We start from the raw sequence: 23,418 nt of genomic DNA, 5'->3' as shown, positions 1-23,418 counted from the left end.
TTTGAAAATTATGACCAAACACCTTCTACAAGTCACAGGACTGAAAATATGATAAGTATTAAAAACGTGAAATAATGTTGTTCAAGTAAATTGATATCCGCTTTAAAAATTATAATATTTTAAACAATTTTTAAGGTAATTTTGGGGGAATTCCGGAAGAAAGTAGGGTAAAACCAAAATCGTAAGTGGAAACACTGGTCAAAATGTTGAGGTTATAATTTTATTAAAATTTATGTGTTGGCGACTGGCATTCAATTTCGTTTCAATTTTGCTGGAATTAATTGATACAATATTAGGTACATTAATACTAATTAAATAATTAATTTCATTAGGTTTACTGTGACGTTGATATAGTTAGTTTACTATCAAAGATACAGTATGATCTAAGAGTAAAATATTGGTCAGTTTTGGTTTAGTGATTATTAGCTAATAGCTATAAATTACAATAAATTTAAATTTGTCCAAATGATGGCTGGATCGGCATTAAGAAGGCTAATGGCCGAATACAAACGTAAGTATTGCTTTAAGCTTCTAAACTTCGGCCTACTTTCATGCCTGTATAATCAGAGACTAAGTAGATCTCTGACGAAAAAAATTGCTTCTTTAATTCGTTTTTATGTCTTCTCTATCTCTATTATAAAATCGTAGCAGTTCGCGTTGAACTAACCACTCAAAACTACTGTAAGGTCTGAAACCAAATTTATGAGGAACCATTCAGTAGGACTGAGTTTAGATGGTTATTTTTCAAAGTATGCCCAATAGAACCTGAGAAGTAGCCTTTACCTGAGTTACGTATGTGATTTATAATTTACTAGCTTATGCTCGCGAATTCGTCTGCGTGGACTACACAAATTTCGAACCCCTATTTCACCCCCTTAGGAGTTGAATTTTCAAAAATCCTTTCTTAGCGGATGCCTACGTCATAATAGCTATCTACATGCCAAATTTCAGCTCGATATGTCAAGTAGTTTGAGCTGTGCGTTGATAGATCAGTCAGTCAGTCAGTCACCTTTTCCTTTTATATATTTAGAAGACTAGCCTGACTAGCTGATGCCCGGAATTAGGTTTTAAAAATGTGTGTGTGTGTGCGGAGGAGCTGTGGAGCTCTTATTTTCCGGAATAAGAAGTTACTTATTTCAATTTCTGGGACTTATAAGAATCCCGTGGGAACTCTTTGATTTCCCGTGATAAAAAATAATCTATGTCCGCCCCCGAGATGTAAGCTTACTCTGTACCAAATTTCATCAAAATACACACAGACACACTTTCATATTTATAATATGAAAGTGTGTCTGTTACTTCTGGATAACGTTATCATACATAGCCTCTAATGGTGAAATAATTATTAAAATCGATTCAGTAACTATAGAGTTTATTGTTTACGAACAAACAAGCCGTCATCTCTTTCAGAAGCTTGATGTACAATATTTCCTGCCGGGCACTGTAAATCTTAATGTAAACTAAAGTTCTACTAAAGTTACTCTATTTGTTAAATTTTTCTTTGCAGAACTAACACTTAACCCGCCGGAAGGGATAATAGCAGGACCAATTAATGAAGAAAACTTTTTCGAGTGGGAGGCTCTAATAGCGTGTGTAGTTTAATATTATTTAAATATTATTATTTAAGATAAATATTTGATATGTAGATTAAATTTTTTTTTAAAAAGAATATTCCCCTTTCCTTTCCAACTAAGCGTCAAGCTTGTGCTAGGAGTAGGTACCAGAATAGTACACGGGTCTCCACTTTAATAATGATTACTAGCCCCATAAACATTTAAACTTTTGTTGTGTAAAAATCCAAAAACTATGTTACAAAAACTATTGTTTTTGAAATAATTACTAAATCACATCAAGATGGCGCAGTACAGCATTAACTTGCAAATTTTTACTAGCACAAATAAAGGGAAAAATATGACAAACGTGAATTTGTGGTTCCATACAAATTCACGTTTGTCATATTTTTCCCTTTATTTGTGCTAGTAAAAATTTGCAAGTTAATGCTGTACTGCGCCATCTTGATGTGATTTAGTAATTATTTCAAAACAATAGTTTTTGTAACATAGTTTTTGGATTTTTCCCTTTACTTGTGCTACATGACCAGGTTACTTGCCAAATTCCATGATTCTAGGTCAACGGGAAGTACCCTATAGGTTTCTTGACAGACACAACAGACAGACAGACAACAAAGTGATCCTATAAGGGTGCCTTTTTTCTTTTGAGTTATGGAACTCTAAAAACATTACAGCTTTGAAATGGTTTTATTGGTCACATTCCCAGGGGTCCAGAAGGCACATGTTTTGAAGGTGGCATATTTCCAGCAAAGCTTCTGTTCCCGCCAGACTACCCCCTGAGTCCACCAAAGATGCAGTTCATTTGTGAAATGTTTCATCCCAACAGTAAGTGAATATCAATATCTATATACAGTGGAAACTTGACTAACCGGACTAATTGTTGTCATTAGGGATTCGGATAATCGAAAATCTGTATAATCGAATTTATGAAGAAAAGCGGGTTTTGTGCATAATATTATGTAGTTCACTATAATAGTATTTTCAATTTTCAAAGTAAGATAACTATACCAAATGGCCAGTGGGATATCATATGAAAGGGCTTTGCCTGTACATTCTAAAACAGATTTTTATGCATAATAGTTTGTGATTTATCGTACAAAATGGCGGAAAAAATACCTGAGTATGGAACCCTCGGTGCGCGATTCTGACTCGCACTTGGCCGAACAATTTTCGGTTGGTAGTCTGGATAATCGCGAATCTGTATAACCGAGGGCCGGATAATCGAGTTTCTACTGTACATAAAACACTATCATTCCTAAGGTTGAGCAGAGAAAGAGCTATATTAGCTTCATTCCTCAGATAAGTTAGTATAGCACTCTCTGTTACGCACCCATACATATAATAGAGCCAAACAGACAGACAAATACAAATACAAATTTCTTTATTGCGAATCTGGGTAAACAGTGGAGATGTTACAGAGCACTAATTAACTTCATTCTGTGGAAAGGGTATAGTGAGGATCTTCTAAAGCAACGCTTTACGGTGCGTCGCCATTCTTTCTTTATTCTAGCATCTTGATATGACCAAACAGTGTATAAGTCCCGCAAATTACTAATGTGTGTGGCCGCCATTTTAGTGACGTCAACACTAGACTGAAGTTTCGTGCTGATGGTATATTTTTATTTCGGCTGACGTCAAAATGACGTCATTTCGATGTTAATGAGACATGGTTCCAGCGCAATAGCAACGGGACTTATAACACATAATTTCAATGACAGTATACGCTGACGGCAGAGTATGCATCTCGATCCTTCACGCGCCGGGCGACGACCCCACCGGGTACGAGAGCAGTGCAGAACGGTGGTCTCCGGTCCAGAGCGTGGAGAAGATTTTACTATCTGTCGTCAGCATGTTAGCAGGTGACTTTTTTACTCGACATGTACTACCACTTACCTATATAATTTTTTTTGAGTAATAAAAATATCACTGGGATCATGGGATATCATGATCAACCCATCACCGGCTCACTACAGAGCACGGGTGTCTTCTCAGAGTGAGAACGGTTTTGACCATAGACTACCACACTGGCCATGTGCGGATTGATAGACTTCACACACCTTTGAGAACATTATAGACAACTCTCAGGCATGCAGGTTTCCTCACGATGTCTTCCTTCACCGTTAAAGCAAGTGATATTTAATTAATTAAAACGCACATAGCCCCGAAAAGTTAGAGGTGCGTGCCCGGGATCGAACCCCCGACCTCCGATTAGAAGGCAGTAGTCCTAACCACTAGGCTATCACAGCTTACACAATCCATACTACAGCTACATAATCCATACTATATAATTGCGAATATATAAAATGCGAAAGTATGTCTGTCTGTCTGCTAGCTTTTCACAACCCAATAGTTTAACCGATTTTGATGAAATTTTATACAGAGTTATCTTACATCCCGGGGAAGGACATAGACTCCTTTATCCCGGAAAATCAAAGAGTCCTTATGGGATTTATACACAAACCTAAATCCACGCGGGCATCATTTAGTCTAAATATATAAAAGGAAAAGGTGACTGATTGGCTGACTGATCTATCGACGCACAGCTGAAACTGCTGGACAGATCGAGCTGAAATGCATACAGATAGTTATTATGACTGACATAGACATCCGGTAAGAAAGGATTTTTAAAAATTCAATTAAATAGGGGTTTAAAATTTGTGTGGTCCACATAAGCTAGTGATAAAATAAATTTAAAAAAAAACTTTGACTATGTTTCCTTTCAGAGCCAAATGACGAAAGCGGGGCGAATGTAGACGCAGCAAAAATGTGGCGGGAAGATCGAGAGCAGTTCAATAAAGTTGCAGAGCGATTAGTACGAAAGACCCTTGGCTTACCGCTGCCCGAATAATGTCGGATGGATCTGTGGGTACTTTCGGCCCCCTATATGAGCCCTTGAGTGTAAATGTGGTGGTTCCTTGACAACAATTTAATCTAAATATATCTCAGAACAAGGACTATTAGAAGTAGCCCTATTGTGACACTTACTGTTAGAGCGAGATAGCTAAATACATTTAAGCTCTTTTTAGAACGTGACAAAATGATTATGTTTTGTCCTTATCACCGTGGCCACTTTTCTTTTGTTTGTCAAAATGTATTTGTACGTGAGTATTTGGCACTACAGTGAGGGTTCCGTACTACAATCGTATTTTTCGACATTTTGCACGATAATTCAAAAACTATGATGCATAAAAATAAATAAAAATCTGTTTTTAAATGTACAGGTGAAGACCTTTCATATGATACCCCACTTGATATATTTATCTCACTTCGAAAGTTGAAAATAGTAATTATTAGTTCATGACCACAATTTTTTTTTGTGTGATCTAACCCTAAATTCACGGTTTTCAGATTTTTCCCCAAATGTCAGCTATAAGATGCCAAATATACCTGCCAAATTTCATGATTCTAGGTCAACGGGAAATACCCTGTAGGTTTCTTGACAGACAGACAGACAACAAAGTGATCCTATAAGGGTTCCGTTTTTCCTTTTGAGGTACGGAACCCTAAAAAATGCCATTTGCTTGATCAAGCCGCTTGACGGGCGCATCAAGGTCGCGTCAAGCATTGATCAAGGAAAACAAATCTACGTGCTTGACCTCAAGCCGCTGGACCGTCTCGAAAGCTCTTACCGGTCTCACATCCCGGTCTCCCGTCCCGCGGGGTGATTACATATCTTGCGACAGGCGTCAATCTCGCGATCATTGCTGTCAAACGTCACGCGTAACAGCAGCTAGAGAGAGACAGCAATAGCCACAAAGCAATATAAGAAGAAGAGAGACAGTAAATGAACTGTCGCATTGCTACTGCTGTCGCTACTGCAACGTTTTACGTAATTACCCCGCCGGTCTCCGGTCTCTGTTGCCGCGCGAACCGCCACCTTTAAGGCCGGGCCGCATTGAAGCGCAGCGGCGCGTCGCATCGCGTTCAAATATGCTCTATACAGCAAGACACAGCAACGCGCTGTGCAGTGCCGCTTTTGTTCGACATACACCATACGAAAAGATTGAAATAATATTTCGACGCTTTTTGCCGCTCGGCAATTATTTATATTAATTAATTATAGTCCGTAAAAATGACTTTTCACGCGCCATTTTAACTAGAATCGTACTTTTGACATGAAATTTGACACAAAGAATTTTCAAATTCAAATATCTAGAATTTTTAATTAATTAATGAAATGATAATTAATTATTTATTATTATGCTAATTGTTTTTTTTTGGAAATAGAAAAGAATTTAAATTAATTTTTAACAATTTTTAACATTTTTTATGTATTTCATATTTGTAAATAAATAATTAATATTTTTATGGATAATTATAATTGCCAAAAACGACATGAAAATGTTTTTATTTATTACGATTATCATCATCGTGATCAACCCGTAGCCGGCCCACTACTGAGCACAGGTCTCCTCTCAGAATGAAAATGGTTTAGGCCATAATCCGTCTCGCTGGCTCAGTGCGGATGGCAGACTTCATACACCTTTGAGAACATTATGGAGAAATCAGGCATGCATGCAGTTCCCTTACGATGTTTTCCTTCACTGTTAAAGCAAGTTATATTTAATTGCTTAAAACGCACATTACTCGGAAATGTTAGAAGTGCGTGCCGCATCGAGCCCCCGACTTCCTGAATAGGAGGCCGACGTCTTTACCACTAGTCAATCACTAAACTAAGAGATAAGAAAGTCTATGGTTTGTCCCATGTCCGTGTCCGTCATAGGTCATACCAATTCATCCAAGGGTCATACTAATTTATCTTTGTTAATGATCATAATATCTATTGCTCATGGACCTAGTCACCGTTAGGTTTAGTAAACGTAAAACAAAGTAGTTTGCTCAGAATTAGTGACAGAATCGATTGCAATCATTTTTAGTACCGGAGTACCGGTTATATTTTGACCAAAAAATACTTTAAAATCCTGCAAGTTTGAACACCGAGTTGAATGACCGCATGCACCAGCTGATTCGAGCCGCGCGAGCGGGAGCGCGCACGATCGACGCCAGCCGTCCCGTTCGCTCACAGCCGCTTACTTGGGGCCATAGACTTATTATTGAGCTGTGAGCATGTTTTTCGAGGACGACTCAACACAACAAGCTTTATACTCTTTGATATGTCTATCAAAGAGTATATAATCACTACGTGATGTCTATGTTATGTTCTTTTGTCTGTGGGTGTGTTTTTTATTTCTGGTCGGTGGCACAGAGTAGGTACATTATATATTATGTCGGTGGTGTCATAGAGTAGGATGTATATAGGGTAGGTGGTGTGTTTTGTGCATAGATTATCTACTATATACTAGAGATAGATGTGCGACTCTAGATTTCTTTTTCAAAGTTACGCGTGTGCTCACATCTAGAGGGCACTAAAAGCGCGCTAGGCGTGCGAGAGCGCGAAAATTTAAATGCTATTTAAATGTACTTTACTAGAATATTTTATATTTTTGAACATGTTTTAAAAAAACATCAATAATTCCATTAACGTTTGTTTAAAACATGTTTAAAAATATATATTACAAGACTGACTCTTTAAGATACTAAATTATAAAACACTATAGAAATAAAAAGGTTTTAAGGTTTTGTAAAATATTTTATTTTCATAAATTCGTAACTAGGTACATAAAATACATACCCAAATTCAAGACCCACGAGATTGTGAAATAGGTAACGCTCAAATCCAAAATTTTTGGTTATTTACTTTTCATAACTTTCATATTACTACCACAACTGGTGTATTTCAACGATCTTGAAACTGGTGATTGCAAATTTGATAATTCGTAACTATATATTATTTCATTATCAGTCTTGCTTTCTAAATGTTGTCCTACTATCTCTTTTCATTGTTTAAATGGTTTCAAAGAGAGGAGTAGCCAGGTTTTGGAAAGCCATGCAAACATCTGAAAAAGTACCAATAACATAAAATATGCATTAGTCTATACTTACTTATTGTACTTAATTAGATGATAGCTGATACCTATAATATAAAAATAACTTAGTCAATAAAGTTCAAAACAAGTGTTGTAAGTACACTTAATTACAAAACAAAAAATTTACAGAATTAGTAGTTAATAATCGATAGCAATATGATAAATGCAAAAGTGTGTCAACCTGTCTGTATGCTAGCTTTTTACAGTAAATTTGTGTAACCGTTTATGATGAAAGTTAGTACAGAGATAACTTGCATCCAGGTAAGGACATAGGCTTCTTTTGTCACGGAAAACTCAAACAGTTCCCATGAGATTCCCAAAAACCCTAAATCCACGTAGACAAAGTGGTGGTCATCATCTGTTTGGTACAGAGATAGCTTGCATCAGACGGTTGTAACTTGTAGGCCACATTTATCCCGGAAAATTGGACTTCTCACGGGATTTCTAAAATAGTTTTTTCGAGCGGACGAAATCGCAGGAACTATATACCTAGTATCATGATAAAATACCTAATGTGCTAATGGTGCCTTAATGGTGCATAGAGTTTGACTCATTGAAGTAATTTTGAGTTAGATTACGAGTAAGCTGATTTTATACTTACCGAATTAGTCACATCCAGACACACATCGAGATCTCCGTGGCATTTTTCTGCACAAATATATTCACAGAAAAATCATTTCACAAAGCAAAAACAAGTCCGTAATCCGTAGCCGTGGTCAATCGTTCAGGCATGAATCGAGTCACTAAATCAATCCTTAGAATATAGTTATCGAGGTGGTGAAAGGAAATACAGACTACAGAGTCCTGTTATTAAAGCAGGGTCAGATAAATTTAACAGAAATATAAATATTTACTACAGCACACGAAAACATGAAAACTTGGTTATAATTTATTAATGTCATTAAAATTACACCAATGTGCCCGCCATCTATTGACGTCTTTTGTAAACTGTTCTCTATTTGTTTAGCCGTGCTCGCGCTTAGATGGCACCACAAGCGATTTTCAATTTGCGATTTTTTAATGTTCTAGAGTTGCACCCCTATGGTTTTGTGTTTGTCATAGAATTGGAAACACAGAGATTGGAAATATTAATTTTATTATTACAAATAAATTTTAATCAGATTTTTGACTAAGAAATGACCTATTTAACTAATATTTGTGCTAAGTGCGAATAAAAATAAATAAATCGGGTTTTTATAATATAAAAAATGTAGTTATGTGATAATATGTTATCAGGTTTGACTGCTAAACGAGTACTTATTTTCTTCATATTATTCTTTCTTTCATTAATCTTGTAATCAAAGGTAATCAGTTTATGAAAACGTATATAATGGCCTGCGCTACTCCGGATATGCAGGATAGGGTGAAATTGTATAAGTTTACGAAGATTCTGACTTTAAAAGTGGCCCAGATTGTAGTGCAAAGTAGGCAGGGGAAGAAAATTGGCCACGATATTAATAAAGGGAGCGAGGAAGGCCCGCCGGCATCTCTGCACACTCTGCAGTGGGTAAGTTTCCTTTTGTTCTAGTATTTTTGTAACGCAAACACCTGTAAAAGAGTAGCGTCGCAGTTCACTACAGGAAACTTGATGTTTCAAGTTCAAAACATGAGGCTTTACCTACACTGGCAGGCGTCAAATGTTACCTATATTTGACGATAGATAGGCTATGAACCTACGAGGCATCTTTGATTTCACGTCACCCCTACCCTATAATATTTGACATTTGATTCAGGATTAAAACAGAGATTCCTCACTGTAGTTCACTCTGGTAGTATGTATGTAGACAGGGGTGTATTTCATCCTATGCCCAATAGGGGCCATGGCCCAGGAGTGACAGACTGCGAGGGCCGACCATTAGCCATCCCCTCCCTGTGGTGCACACACGGCTTAGCTTTTTTATGTTAATTTATGGATAGACGTTGGGGTCCCAAGGTGCTGGAATGGCCGGCACCGCACACGCAGCGTTAGAGGACCCCCCACTAGGTAGACGGGCGACATCAGACGAGTCGCAGGGAGCTGCTGGATCCAGGCGGCGCAAGACCATGACGTGTGGAAGTCCCTACAAGTGATGTCCAGCAGTGGACGTCTATTGGTTGTTGATGATAATGGTGCGACAAACCTTTTTTGGCCCAGAGCGCCAAATCCTTGAGTACAGTCCTGTATGTAAAGGACTTCATGAAACCTCGTCTTAAGTAAATGGTCTAGTACTGCTTGTAATCTTCTCCTTCTAGTGCCATCTTCTATTGGATGTTGGCAATCATTAAGGCTTACTGGATTTTGTTCACCGCTGCCCTAAGCTGTGACCTGTACTCATGTACATTAGTTTGTCTATGGCCAGATCTACGTTTGTCTTTTATCTTGCCCTGTATTAACTGCTTGTAATGCTTTCTGCTAAATAAAGCCTATTTGTTACTACAATGTGTTATTTAAAAACCTTGACTTTTGAAAAACTGCATATAAAGATTTGCAATTCCTGTAAATTAGTTTTCACACCACTTGCCTTATTTATTACAGACGTGTTAGCTAAGGTTAAAGTATGTCACATTCCTATGATTTAGCCGGGTTGTAATGTTGTACTAAAATGTAGTGATTATAGTATACTCTTTGATGTTGTACTGAAATCCATTACACCTTAAGGAATGTAATGTAAATTGAATTTAGAACATTCCACACCAGAAGCAAATTCTGTTCCTTACAAGTAGTTTTTAGTTCTAGCTGCTACTGCTGTCTCGCTTCGACGCATGATGGCACCCCTCTCACTCACCATGGCTTTATAGATTATTGAAAACTAGGGAGTTTTCAATAATTATATTGAACTTGGGGGTAATATTGTCTTAGGTTTGGGCGCCCCTAAACCCTACGCTTCACTCAGGATTCTAGATGCAATACCCTCGCTACGCTCTGGAGTTACTCTAAAATCCCTCGTCACGCTTGGGATTTATCCCGGCGCCTGTGACGTAAGACCATTACCCCCATGTTGAATAATCTACTATTCTATCAAGTTTAGAAGAATGGTGTGTTCTGTAGGATCAGCCTTTCAGTTTCATAAATTAATTACTGGAAATAACACATACTTATTTCAGCGTTAATTAAGACGATTATAGCCGTGTAGCATATTTTCGTTGAATTTCGTGTTTTCGTAATAGACTTGTCAAATGTAGGGGTATATTCATATCCATACTTCTATACTAATCTCTATATATAAAAGAATCGCTGAATGTGTTGCTGATCGCAAATCTCGAGAACAGCTGAACCGATTTCGCAATTTTTTTTATAATATTCCTTGAAGTACGAGGATAGTTCTTACGGAGAGAAAAATTTAAAAAATTGCCTGAAAAAGAATTGACTGTTAGGCGGTGCGAAGTTCGCCGGGGCAGCTAGTATAATAAATAAAATTGAAGTGTCTGTCTGTAATTTCAAAATAACTACCTCATATTAAGCTCATATGGTTATTTGAACTTTACTATAACTACCCTGTGTCCCACACTACGCTTGCTTAAACGCGGTCTCCACTCAAGGACTTTCCGGCTCCAACTTTTAAAAATTTAATTAATTTATTTTATTCATTAAGGTTATGTACAATCTTTAATTTTATCCACTGATCTAAACCCCTGTGAGAAAGTCCACGATAGTATAGCTACAAACCTGCATTGAGATTAAAAGTTCAGGCCTCGATGAGTCTGTCCGAGTGTTGCATGTCCGGCTGGCTGGCGCCTGGTGGTTTTCTATTCGTTTACTGAGAATTCCATAATTTTTTTTGTCAGCTGGAAACAAAAGCATAAAAATACCATTTATAAATATTTAAATAACTTAACTATTTTGTTTCTTTTCAATTTTTCTTTGACACAGGTTTTAGTTTTGAATTTGAACTTTATCTTGTTGCTTGTTTCAGTTCAACCTATCAATACCTGACGTACCAGAAGTGAACAGTGATACTAAACGAGTGCTCAATGGAGAGGTGCTGGAAGCGCTTAGCAACGTACTGTGCATCGAGATAGTTCTCCGAACGAACGACGGCGATGAGATGGTCCTAGAAGAGTGGACAGTCAGGCTCACCCCGAGCAACTCTTGTGATATCACCTCTGTCTCAAACATTTACTACAGAATGAGCATCATGCTCAAGTCTACGCTGAGCATATCTAGGATAACACCAGCATATAAGCTGTCGAGATTACAACACAGAGAGTCATATCAAATATCCTATAAAATTTATGGAGGACAACCTAACCTAGAATTTTTAGGTGAGTGTTTTTAAATTGATTTATCAAGTTTGACATCACTTCATCGTGGCTGTGGAATTGTTTTGGTGTCTTCTGGTCAAACTGAGTCTGTCGGGACTCGGGCTACGGCCCTTGAGACTGAGCTTCTTGCCTGGGCGTGTGTTTCAGCCTTATTCAAAATACAATGAGGTACTTACCAGGCTGTGTTGCTCAAAAGCTTCATATATGGTTCATGCTCTTCCAAGGAAAGTCGTAGAATATTTATTGTTTTTAAATCGGACTTTTGTCTGTTTTAGAATTAATTAGGTATTTAGCGTTTTTTTGTAGAAAAAGTCACTTGTTATTTAATATCTCTATAAGGGATCTCCACCAGTGGCGTTTGGAAGTGGAAACGGTCATTTATCAAGGTGTATTCATTTCAGGGGAGAATTCTAAATCTATAAAAGTGAGTGAGCTCCACACTCCAATAGGGACTATTCAGATTGAAGTGGCGTACCGGACGAAAATGAACATACTACCAGAAGACCACAAGCCAATGGAGAAGAATGTGCTGCAGACTAGCAACAATATTATGATAAAGAGTGATCATTTCCCCAAAGAGAGTCCAAGGTACGTATGGACTGTGAACTGGCAACATCTCTTGACGATTTCACATTTCGTATTTCGCTGTGTCTCACTTCAAGACAGATATCTTTATCCACTTAGTTTGGAATCGATTGGAGATGACAATCGGGTTGGGGACACCCCGCACTGCCGCACAGCCCCCGCACTAACTCGGTGCGGGATAGCGCGGGTGACGTGCGGGTGTGCCGGGCGTCCCCCCGCCTAATATCCCGATTGCCATCTCGACCTATCGCGTACTATAGTAGCGTTTATTTATTTCCTTTACTTTATCAGTAGCGAAGTTTCACCTACACTGGCAGGTGTATGCCATCAAATGGTTTTTGTGTGAAAGAGTAAAATACATACACACGACGTACAAACTTTCGCCTTCATAATATTTGTGTGGTTTGTAGGAAAAAGCTGAACGAAAAGAAGGCATTGGATTTATCGAAGCCATTAACTGCGGGAGCTTTTGTGGACTGCATCAAAATGCAGGAGCTCCACGACACGCTGAGCGAGCAGATACCGCCCGAGCCGCCCATGATGTGGCTGCTTGCCGAGAAGGACAAGCTGGAAAAGGTTTGTATCTAAACATATACAAAGAAAAGCTGACTGACTGACTGGGCTGAAAGGCATGTAGATAGCTTATGAGTCATAAGCTATGTACATGCCTTTCAGCCCACAATCATAAGTTATGACGTATACATCAACTAAGAAAAGATATGTGAAAATTCAACCCTTAAGGGGGTAAAATAGGGGTTTAAAATTTTTGTAGTACACGTGGACGAAGTCGCGAGCATAAGCTAGTCTAAATGTAATACAAAGAAAAGCTGACTGACTGACTGACTGATCTATCAACGCACAGCTCACTGATGGACGGATTGGGCTGAAAATCTGGCATGCAGATAGCTATTATGATGTAGATAGTCACCCGCTAAGAAAGGATTTGTGAAAATTCAACCCCTAAGGGGGTAACCTGTGAGAACCTATATCTACCTGTGAGAACCTATATCTACCTGTGAGAACCTATATCTACCTGTGAGAACCTATATCTACCTGTGAGAACCTATATCTACCTGTGAGAACCTATATCTACCTGTGAGAACCTATATCTACCTGTGAGAACCTATATCTACCTGTGAGAACCTATATCTACCTGTGAGAACCTATATCTACCTGTGAGAACCTATATCTACCTGTGAGAACCTATATCTACCTGTGAGAACCTATATCTACCTGTGAGAACCTATATCTACCTGTGAGAACCTATATCTACCTGTGAGAACCTATATCTACCTGTGAGAACCTATATCTACCTGTGAGAACCTATATCTACCTGTGAGAACCTATATCTACCTGTGAGAACCTATATCTACCTGTGAGAACCTATATCTACCTGTGAGAACCTATATCTACCTGTGAGAACCTATATCTACCTGTGAGAACCTATATCTACCTGTGAGAACCTATATCTACCTGTGAGAACCTATATCTACCTGTGAGAACCTATATCTACCTGTGAGAACCTATATCTACCTGTGAGAACCTATATCTACCTGTGAGAACCTATATCTACCTGTGAGAACCTATATCTACCTGTGAGAACCTATATCTACCTGTGAGAACCTATATCTACCTGTGAGAACCTATATCTACCTGTGAGAACCTATATCTACCTGTGAGAACCTATATCTACCTGTGAGAACCTATATCTACCTGTGAGAACCTATATCTACCTGTGAGAACCTATATCTACCTGTGAGAACCTATATCTACCTGTGAGAACCTATATCTACCTGTGAGAACCTATATCTACCTGTGAGAACCTATATCTACCTGTGAGAACCTATATCTACCTGTGAGAACCTATATCTACCTGTGAGAACCTATATCTACCTGTGAGAACCTATATCTACCTGTGAGAACCTATATCTACCTGTGAGAACCTATATCTACCTGTGAGAACCTATATCTACCTGTGAGAACCTATATCTACCTGTGAGAACCTATATCTACCTGTGAGAACCTATATCTACCTGTGAGAACCTATATCTACCTGTGAGAACCTATATCTACCTGTGAGAACCTATATCTACCTGTGAGAACCTATATCTACCTGTGAGAACCTATATCTACCTGTGAGAACCTATATCTACCTGTGAGAACCTATATCTACCTGTGAGAACCTATATCTACCTGTGAGAACCTATATCTACCTGTGAGAACCTATATCTACCTGTGAGAACCTATATCTACCTGTGAGAACCTATATCTACCTGTGAGAACCTATATCTACCTGTGAGAACCTATATCTACCTGTGAGAACCTATATCTACCTGTGAGAACCTATATCAACCTGTGAGAACCTATATCTACCTGTGAGAACCTATATCTACCTGTGAGAACCTATATCTACCTGTGAGAACCTATATCTACCTGTGAGAACCTATATCTACCTGTGAGAACCTATATCTACCTGTGAGAACCTATATCTACCTGTGAGAACCTATTATTAGCTTCTAGTTATTTAATTTTTAAGATTAGAATATGTTAAGCTGTTGGTTTTCCAAATAAAATAAAATAATAAAATAGAGGTTTGAAATTCATGTAGACCATGTGAACGAAGTCATGAGCTAGTCTAATTATAATACAAAGAAAAGCTGACTGACTGACTGACTAATCTATCAACGCACAGCTCACTGCTGGACGGATTGGGCTGAAAATTTGAAAACAAACATACCAACAAAAAAGCGAATTCATAAAAACGGGTTAAAGCAATTTATATTGTAACTAGCTGATGTCCGCGACTTCGTACGCGTGGAATTAGGTTTTTTAAAAATCCCGTGTGAACTCTTAGATTTTCCGGGATAAAAAGTAGCCTATGTCACTCTCCAGGTCTTTATCTATACCCATGCAAAAAATCAGTCAATCCGTTGCACCGTTGCGACGTGATTGAAGGACAAACCAAGAAACCAACAAACAAACACACTTTCACATGTTTACTGATGTTTAACAGAAAATGCAGCGGTTGTCGATGGGAGAGTCGAGCGAGGCAACCACGAGCGAGCAAGCGTGTTGTTCTTCCGCCCCCAGCCGAGCCATAGACGTGCCACAGTCCAGAGACAAACACGACAGTCTGATGGTATGTCTTGTCCAATTCTAATGTTAAGTATACAGTGTGACAAGGCTATCTTGGTGCGTGGCGAAAATCAGAACTGACGTTGCCGTCGAGTGTCCTTTGTGTACAGACAGACAACAAAGTGATCCTATAAATAAGGGTTCCGTTTTTCCTTTTGAGGTACGGAACTCTAAAAATAATTAAAATGTGTTCAGGAAAAAAATTATCTACTAAAAAAAGAAAGGCAAATATTTGGAAAACTCTAAATAATAATGTATTATAAAGAAAAGGTGACTGACTGACTAACTGACTTATCTATGAACGCACAGCTCAAACTACTGGACTGATCGGGCTGAAATATGGTATGAAGATAGCTGTTATTAATAAAGGATTTTCCAAAATTCAACTTCTAAGGGGGTAAAATAGGGGTTTGAAATTTTTGTAGTCCACGTGGACTAAGTCGCGAGCATAAGCTATAGTCACATATGAATGGCGACATCTTGTACGATGGTACGAAACCCATCGTGAGTGAATCCGACTAGCATTTTACTGGTTTTTAGTATCATCGGAGTGCTTGACGCCTTTTAGAAGTTCCATATATATATATTTTTATAAAGAATATTAGCCAAGTTAAGTGCTGACTACTATTTCCCTTTCCCCTCCAACTAATCGTAACGCTTGTGCTAGGAGTAGGTACGACAATAGTGCAATGGGTGGGATTTGAACCGGCCACCTTTCGGTTTTCAGTCCGCTCCTTTAACCGTTGAGCTATCGAGGTTATTATATTGTTATTGTTGTGTGCAGGAGTTCCCGTTTGCGGACGGCAGCCCGATCGCCGAGCTCGCCAACTTCTACCGCGAGTGTATGCAAGCGCGGTCCGCCGCCAGCGGCGACAGCTGGGCGAGCGCCGCCGCGCCCGTGGACCGCGCCACAGTCGCCGCGCAGTTGCGCAAGTGCGAGGAGGCGGTGCCCGAGTTCGACAGCCTGGTCGCGGCGCTGTGCGGCGACACGGACGACCGCTGACCCACCACTTCCGACCGTCAACTACATATGTATATTATAGATTCGTGGTTCTGACTGGTTTCCGTCTGTTGTGCGTGCATCGCCGAAGTCTTCACTCCAGCCATCCAAGCTCGCTCCAGAAGCCAAATAGACCGCCCAGGTTGCCGAGGGCTTCATGGAGTGAGGGGGGAACCTAAATGGCGTTCGCGTTGATCTGCTACGCCCGTGCAATCTAGGAGCACGTGCGTCGGTGTTTCATCGACCTCCATGCAGGCTTCTGACCGTGAAGTAGATATGTATATTATAGATTCATGGTTCTGACACCTCAACACCTAACTACGTGTGCGCGTTCCCCGATCTACATCTCGATGGCTCCTACCTATAGTAAGTCGTCCGCAACATTCTAATTTCACAGGAGAGCATGTAGATATTAAGTACCGATTATTTTAACTAAATCGCAAACAGCTCAACTTGTATTACGGGTACAAAATGACTTCTCACGCGCCATTTTAACTTTGTGTCAATTGTCATGTCAAACTTACGATTTTAGTCCTTATTTTAAAGGTGAACCGTACTTTTGACATGACAGTTGACCCATAGTTGACCCCCCCCCCCCCCCCCCCCCCCCTTTTTGTACGGACTATATATAGATGTTCTATTGTACGAAGACTGTTTAATTAATTAATTGATACACTGTAAAAGCGGTTACGTACTGCATCCGATCCGAGTCCGTGAAAATATGTTCCTCTTTGTTTTGTATGGGAGCTTATGACGTATGTCGTAGATAATCGCTGGTATTCTCACGGATGACGGATAGAACTCGGATGACGGCGTAATCGCCGTTATAGTGTGCGTAGGCTAGAACGCGATGTGGTTTACGCTAAGTGCACATTTGCGTTAACGCGTATCCTGTACAATATATTAAACAGTGTTTACTATTATTTTGATTAAAGCATTTGTAAAATATATTTTTTGTACATTTTGTTATTATTATTTAATACGAATCATGATTATTTTATTGTGTGCCAATTAATACCTAGTGCTTTTACTTAATATAATAATTATTATTATTCAATAATCTAATAATAACAATAGCTACCTACTAAATTATAGAGAGAGAGCCAGCGCGTGCTAGACCATCTTTATTTTATAAAAGCTGAAAGTTTCTCTGCATATTGTCCCCATCACTGGGAGGAACATTTGTTTGTATGTAATAATTATTAAACTTTAAAGGTAAAGCAAGGGGTTGCCTCCATACTAAGTGTCTGGCAATGCATGCCGTGATTTCTAATACTACTCTGAAGAGAATATAAAAAAATTAGACTTTATACTTTGACGTAAGATTTTTTACTCCTTGTTTACCTGTTATCTCGCAAAGCCACCATGGTCAAACAAACGTTCGTTCGTTTGGGGACAACACGCAGAGAAAATTTCAGCTTTTACAAAATAAGGAAGGTCTAGCACGCGCTAACTCTTAGGCCACTATCGTTTCACAAAGTCTCCATAGTCTCTTTTCCAGGCTATCGCTTTTCATCGAATGTTTCCACTCGGACGGAGATATATAACGCGTACTTCGACTTTGCTCATCTATTACACACATTTACTTACATCCTGAAAACTTACGTGGAGTTGTTCGAAACAAATTCAAAAAAAGGAGAGTGGGACTTCTGGGCCTGATGTTAACAAGTTGAAATATACTTTAAAAAAAAGGGTATATTTTTCTGATGTAAAATACAAAAAACTAGCTCATTTTGCAATCTACAAGCCGAAAAACATAAAAATAGAGAAAAAAATGGAGTAAATCGATTAAAATGGAATCGAATGAATCGATTAAAAAACATTAAGATCCAGTTGTTTTATTTAAATAATATTAGAATGACCATATTATTATGAAAAAAAAAAATATTATTTTCTATACACAGAACTGAGCAATTATTTTATTTAGTCAATAAGTCGATTGACATAAAAAAATCGATACTAGTAAAATTCTTGTTCCTGAACGCTAACTACGTTTTGACAATGACAGTCTGACAGATCATTTCATTTGTTCGATAGTCAGTTCTTGTTGTATTGGTTGAGTTACGGGCTTGTTTTTCGCTTGCTTTCTAACTCTGCTTTTTTTCATTGACCCCCTGCTTCGTTAACGGACTCCGAGAATCTTGCTTGTACGCGACTGAATTGGCCTTGTTATTTTGGGATACGACACCACGCCTATCGATTTGATATTGATGAAGTCGGTTAAAAATGGATCGTTGTGCTAATTGTGGTATACTCATTTTTACTTCTTCAATTGCTCAGCTTCTAGATTGACAAAATTGCCAAATTTTCAATTATGGAATACTTACATGTTAGCTTTTAAATGGTGCTACTTTCATCTTATTATCACCAGAGCCCAGGCATATATAGAAGCGTTTCGATCTCCTTTAATTTTATTTATTTATTTGTTATCAACAGCGTTACAGATAATATTATACATAGTTTTACAGTTCATACTTAATACTAAAATAAGGCCAAATATGATTACAATTTTGTTAAACAGTTTTACCCATAAGTAATTATATCTGTAGGTTTTAAGTGAAGATTAAAGTAATAAATCACAAGAGGTCTATTGGAGTTTCGTGGTTAAATTAGTTTAATCTCCATTTAATTTTTTGAATTTGTGTCAAACACTAACAATTTTAACTTTAATTAAATGGTTATTTTAGGCCGTGGTTACATGATTTACTTACGACAAAATTAGTAATGTAAACACTCTTATAAGTAGGTACATTAGTAAAGGAGGATGGCGAGCTCTTATATAGTTTCAAATTTACAGGTGTAATCGCGGCCTTAAACAGTAACCATGTGATTATTAGGGTTGTTAGTGATTGTTTTTGGTAAAAATTTTGGATGTGTTTTACTTAAAGAACTGTAAAGGTTCTGTTTCAAAACTTGTGCTCGAGAATTGTAATAGTCTCATAATATGAGTGTAAATTATTTAGCGGTACCACCTTTACATGCTGCAGATCTCTACCAGATCTACAAAATATAAAGTATATTATATTGGTATGTATATTTATCGAAAATTAATCAAATACATGTTATGTATTTATGTACTTTATGGTTATACCTATGTGCATGTTATAAACGAAAAATTTATGCGTAGATAAAATTAAAAATGTTGTATATTTTAAAGTTAAACAGCCGTACTCAGAGTCGCTTAATTGTTATTTAAGACTGAGTTAAACGAGACAGAGCTATATCTCTCACATAAATCTGTATCGTTTTAACTCAATCTTAAGTAACGATTAGCGACTCTTGAGTGCGGCGGTAAGACTAGGGATGAATGTAGCGGATCCCTCTGCAAAAAACATGGAATACTAGGGTAGCGCCATATCTGCGCGAATGAAACGCTGTGCTGAAGAGAATTTACACGGGAAAGATTCTAAGCGCGATTTTCTCCACTAGTTGTGTCCCTTGCCTTAACATAATATTTTTTATGTAAATATGTAAATTCTATGACCTCCTTTTAGGTTAGGTTAGTAATCATCGTTATCAACAACTTTTACTACGAGACGGGACCTATCGTGAAAAAATAGACGTATAACGGCGAATATACCAGCATGTTTTACTTACGTAAGTGGCTTACATGATTACTTTACGACAAATTTAATTATGTAAACACTCTTATGAGTACATCAACTGACAAAAATGCCGTTCTCAACCGTATGCCTAGTTACGGTTTTGTTATAAGTATCTATAGATTACACAAAAATAAAAACGATTGTTTCAACCAACATAGTTTAAAAAAATCATGAGCCATAAACTTTTACAAGCAAATGTAAGTATGCCTAAGTATACTTTATGATATCAAAGTTACATTCGTGGTGTAATACTGTCAATATAAAAATTTGAAATCCCCCTTCTTCATCCCTGGAGAATTCTGTGTGCTTAAAAAGGTGACATTTGAAAATAAAACAACAGGTAGGTAGGTATTAAGTGAAAAATAAAAGGATTTTATTATCGGAAAACCAACTATTCACTGAATTTTCTGTTTTATCAAAATGTTTTGTATACAAATCGATATATTATTTGAAAATGTTGGAACCGTTTCTAACCCCGACTGATTACTACGTGAATCCGGTTCGAAGGACCATTCAATGAGTTGTGTGGTTAGGGAGTAGAAATGTCTGATCGTGGACTTTGCAGATCTCGAGATTTCTTTAGAACCGACCCTCGTACGGCAACATTACCAAGACGACAATGGGGCTTCCTAATTTCAATCGACCTGGTCGTTGTTGATAAACAGGTATATCGGGACCGTCACCCCGACCTCCGTCAGCTTAGTGTTAACCATCCACTGCCCCTCCTGTGAGAGCGACGACACCGACTCCAACAGTTGGTCGGATACGGAGACTGATGTTGTTCTGTGGGAGACCCACAGAATAACAGGTTGTAGTCTGTACTGCCTCAACAAGAAGGAGGAGGAAGAGTATGATTAAGAAGTAATTTGATACTAATGGGTTGATAATTTTTGGTTCAAATTCCAAGCATGACATTTCCGAGTAAGAAGCCGCAAATGTAGCCTGAATACAAGGCCACAAGGCGGATAAGGGAGCGCACCTCAACCCAGCACTCAAAAAGTCAACCTCACCTGCCTGCGGAACATCCCCTGCTGGTCTGCCAACTGTCTTTTTTTTTATTTATTCATTACAGGCAAACGCTTGACCGCAATCAGACCTGATGGAAAGTGATGATGCGGCCTAAGATGGGACGCGTTTGCCTAGAAGATGCCTATTCACTCTTGTTTTAAAGATACCCGGGTTTTGTCTGGCGAAAGACAAATGGCAACAAAGATACGAAACGGAACAGAGGCTCAAAAGTATTCGCGAGAGAACTAGGCTGGACCTTGGATTTGACGATGACAATACAATGCTCAATGCAAAACCTTAGCAGAATTTCTCAACAGATGGGACTACAAATGAACATGAGCAAGTTGAAAATCCCGTCTAATGCTTATGTCTCGTTCAACCCAGTTATCTTCCAAAGCTCTGCACTCGAAATTGTAGACGAGTATATTATATGCCTAATGGTCCAACTATTTCGACATCCCACAGAATCGACATGTTTTATACCTGCCCCTATCGAGAATTTACATAGAAGAAAACTCGGGCGTCTCGACGAACCGAACCTACTCACGAAGTTTCAGCCTGTTATTAATCACAAAAAAGAGGCGGCGGCTGCTGGACCATAAGAGACATTCGAGACACGTTTCGGTCTGTTATGACTACTTTCCAAAATGACCACTTCCTGATATGACCATTCCCCGTATGACCACATACCGGTGGACCCAGGACTTCGTCATCCGCAGTTAACATGCTAACTACTAGACCAACGAGACAGTTATTGATGGTACCAATAAGTGATCGCATCGAGAAGTGGCCGTATCGGAAAGTGATCGTGAAGGGAAGAGGTATCGGCAAGTGGTCATATTGGGAAATGATCGTAACGGATCGAAAAGGTATCCGAAGACCAAAGGCTCTGAATAGTGCGTGTTGACAGTGATGGCATATGGATACGATCATCTGAGACATGGTGGCTAACTATGGGCCTCATAAAAAAGCTTAGAGTCGCTCACCTGGCGATGGCGAGAGCTATGCTTGAAGTTTCTCTACCCACGTGATCAAATCAGTTAGGAGCAGGTCCGTGGGAGAACCAGAGTAATATCACGCACGAATACACAATTGCTTGTAAAAGTCTATTGCTAATTTTTAAAAACCTTTGTTTTCCTGTTATATTGACATGAACTTCTAAGCTCTAATTATCTCAGATTTTCTGCTTTGCATTTTTTTGTCATTTTTCGTTAGGCTCGTAGTGAAAAATTGTTGAATACGATAAATGCTAACCTTACCCAAAAACTGTTTACGCCTTATGGGTTAGGTTAGGACCGCCTTTTCGAATGACCTTGTACTGCGTATTTGTAACCGTTTACGTTGATAAACCTAATATAATAATGACCAAATTGAAATGGTTACCTACATACATTATGCTTTGCGATAGTATGTAACACATTTCAAGGTCGTCAACTAGTTATCCTACAATCTACATAGGTACATGTAAAAATAAATGATTTGATTTATAATTTTTATGATAGTGTTTTACCTGGCGCTATAGGCGCTAAAGGCGCTTCGGGCGGGGAGACGCGGGTGATGTATATTGTATATACTTATTTAAAATTATTTAGTAAAATCCTTGAAGTATAGATAAAAAACTATCATAAAAATTAGGTACAAATGGTATAAAACAATTTGTCATTTCTGGTTCAAAAAACTATATTGAAATTTTTATGGGTCTTTGAAAGTAGTTCAGATAACTGTAACGTGTCGCTACATTGCATTAGCTTAACAGTAGGTATGTACTGAATAAAAATACATATCGAGATAGACAAAATTTGCCTCAGACTGAACTATTCCTATCACAAACTTAATGCCACGACTGCAAAACAACATGCGACTTTTTTAAAAATAGAAGATTTTTTCTATTAAATGGCACATACTCTGTACATTCTGGAGTACGCGTTCATACGATTTTTGTTCATCTCCTTTCTGCACTTGTGGTATATTGGGCAAAGGCGCTCCAGGTGCGATATCCTACCGGTTCCGCAGTTTTTAATATGTATTTTAAATTGTTTTCATTTGATTAAATAATAAAAATTTACATACAAAAGTTAAAAGTATTTTTTATTGTTTGCCCCTAATAATATACCGTAAACAGCGTAAGAGCCAAGAAGCATGAGGCAGTGGTCCGAACGCCCGGCGAGAAAACGCCTAACTATCGGCGATTTTCTCTCAAGAAACGCACAATAAATGTAAGTACATTCCGTGTAAACGAAAGAGATGCATATACGGTATACCTATATCAAAAGTTGCTCTCTGACTGTTCACACTGCCGGCGACGACTCGCTTTACTAGTTTTGTCGCTGAGCGACGAGCTTACA

The 23,418-nt window shown here is 38.4% G+C and overlaps 2 protein-coding genes across 2 annotated transcripts; both read left to right on the top strand.

Moving 5' to 3' along the window:
* Positions 1-208: 208 nt before the first annotated feature.
* On the top strand, positions 209-5,680 carry Ubc7 (ubiquitin conjugating enzyme 7). The gene is made up of 5 exons (XM_034983511.2): positions 209-511; positions 1,508-1,589; positions 2,278-2,396; positions 3,290-3,430; positions 4,295-5,680. Exons 1-5 carry the CDS (start codon positions 466-468, stop codon positions 4,417-4,419), a joined length of 513 nt encoding a protein of 170 aa, XP_034839402.1. The 5' UTR covers positions 209-465; the 3' UTR covers positions 4,420-5,680.
* A 2,867-nt stretch (positions 5,681-8,547) lies between these two features.
* On the top strand, positions 8,548-23,154 carry LOC117995497 (autophagy-related protein 13 homolog). Its single transcript, XM_034983508.2, has 6 exons — positions 8,548-9,005; positions 11,392-11,740; positions 12,142-12,328; positions 12,736-12,901; positions 15,339-15,464; positions 16,245-23,154. Exons 1-6 carry the CDS (start codon positions 8,814-8,816, stop codon positions 16,461-16,463), a joined length of 1,239 nt encoding a protein of 412 aa, XP_034839399.1. The 5' UTR covers positions 8,548-8,813; the 3' UTR covers positions 16,464-23,154.
* The last annotated feature ends 264 nt before the right edge of the window (positions 23,155-23,418 follow it).

This window comes from Maniola hyperantus, chromosome Z (assembly GCF_902806685.2).
Source record: "Maniola hyperantus chromosome Z, iAphHyp1.2, whole genome shotgun sequence".
Classification (NCBI taxonomy): Eukaryota; Metazoa; Arthropoda; class Insecta; order Lepidoptera; family Nymphalidae; genus Maniola; species Maniola hyperantus.
The sequence above is the reverse complement of the archived record's forward strand: the minus strand, read 5'-3'. Positions and strand labels throughout refer to the sequence as shown.

Excerpts from the sequence above, each read along its gene's own strand:
- LOC117995497 (XM_034983508.2), top strand. The coding sequence starts at position 8,814 with ATGAAAACGTATATAATGGCCTGCGCTACTCCGGATATGCAGGATAGG. Across the intron at positions 9,006-11,391 it reads CTCTGCACACTCTGCAGTGG|TTCAACCTATCAATACCTGA; the intron begins GTAAGTTTCCTT and ends TGCTTGTTTCAG. Across the intron at positions 15,465-16,244 it reads ACAAACACGACAGTCTGATG|GAGTTCCCGTTTGCGGACGG; the intron begins GTATGTCTTGTC and ends TGTTGTGTGCAG.
- Ubc7 (XM_034983511.2), top strand. The coding sequence starts at position 466 with ATGATGGCTGGATCGGCATTAAGAAGGCTAATGGCCGAATACAAAC. Across the intron at positions 512-1,507 it reads GCTAATGGCCGAATACAAAC|AACTAACACTTAACCCGCCG; the intron begins GTAAGTATTGCT and ends TTTTCTTTGCAG. Across the intron at positions 1,590-2,277 it reads GAGTGGGAGGCTCTAATAGC|GGGTCCAGAAGGCACATGTT; the intron begins GTGTGTAGTTTA and ends TCACATTCCCAG.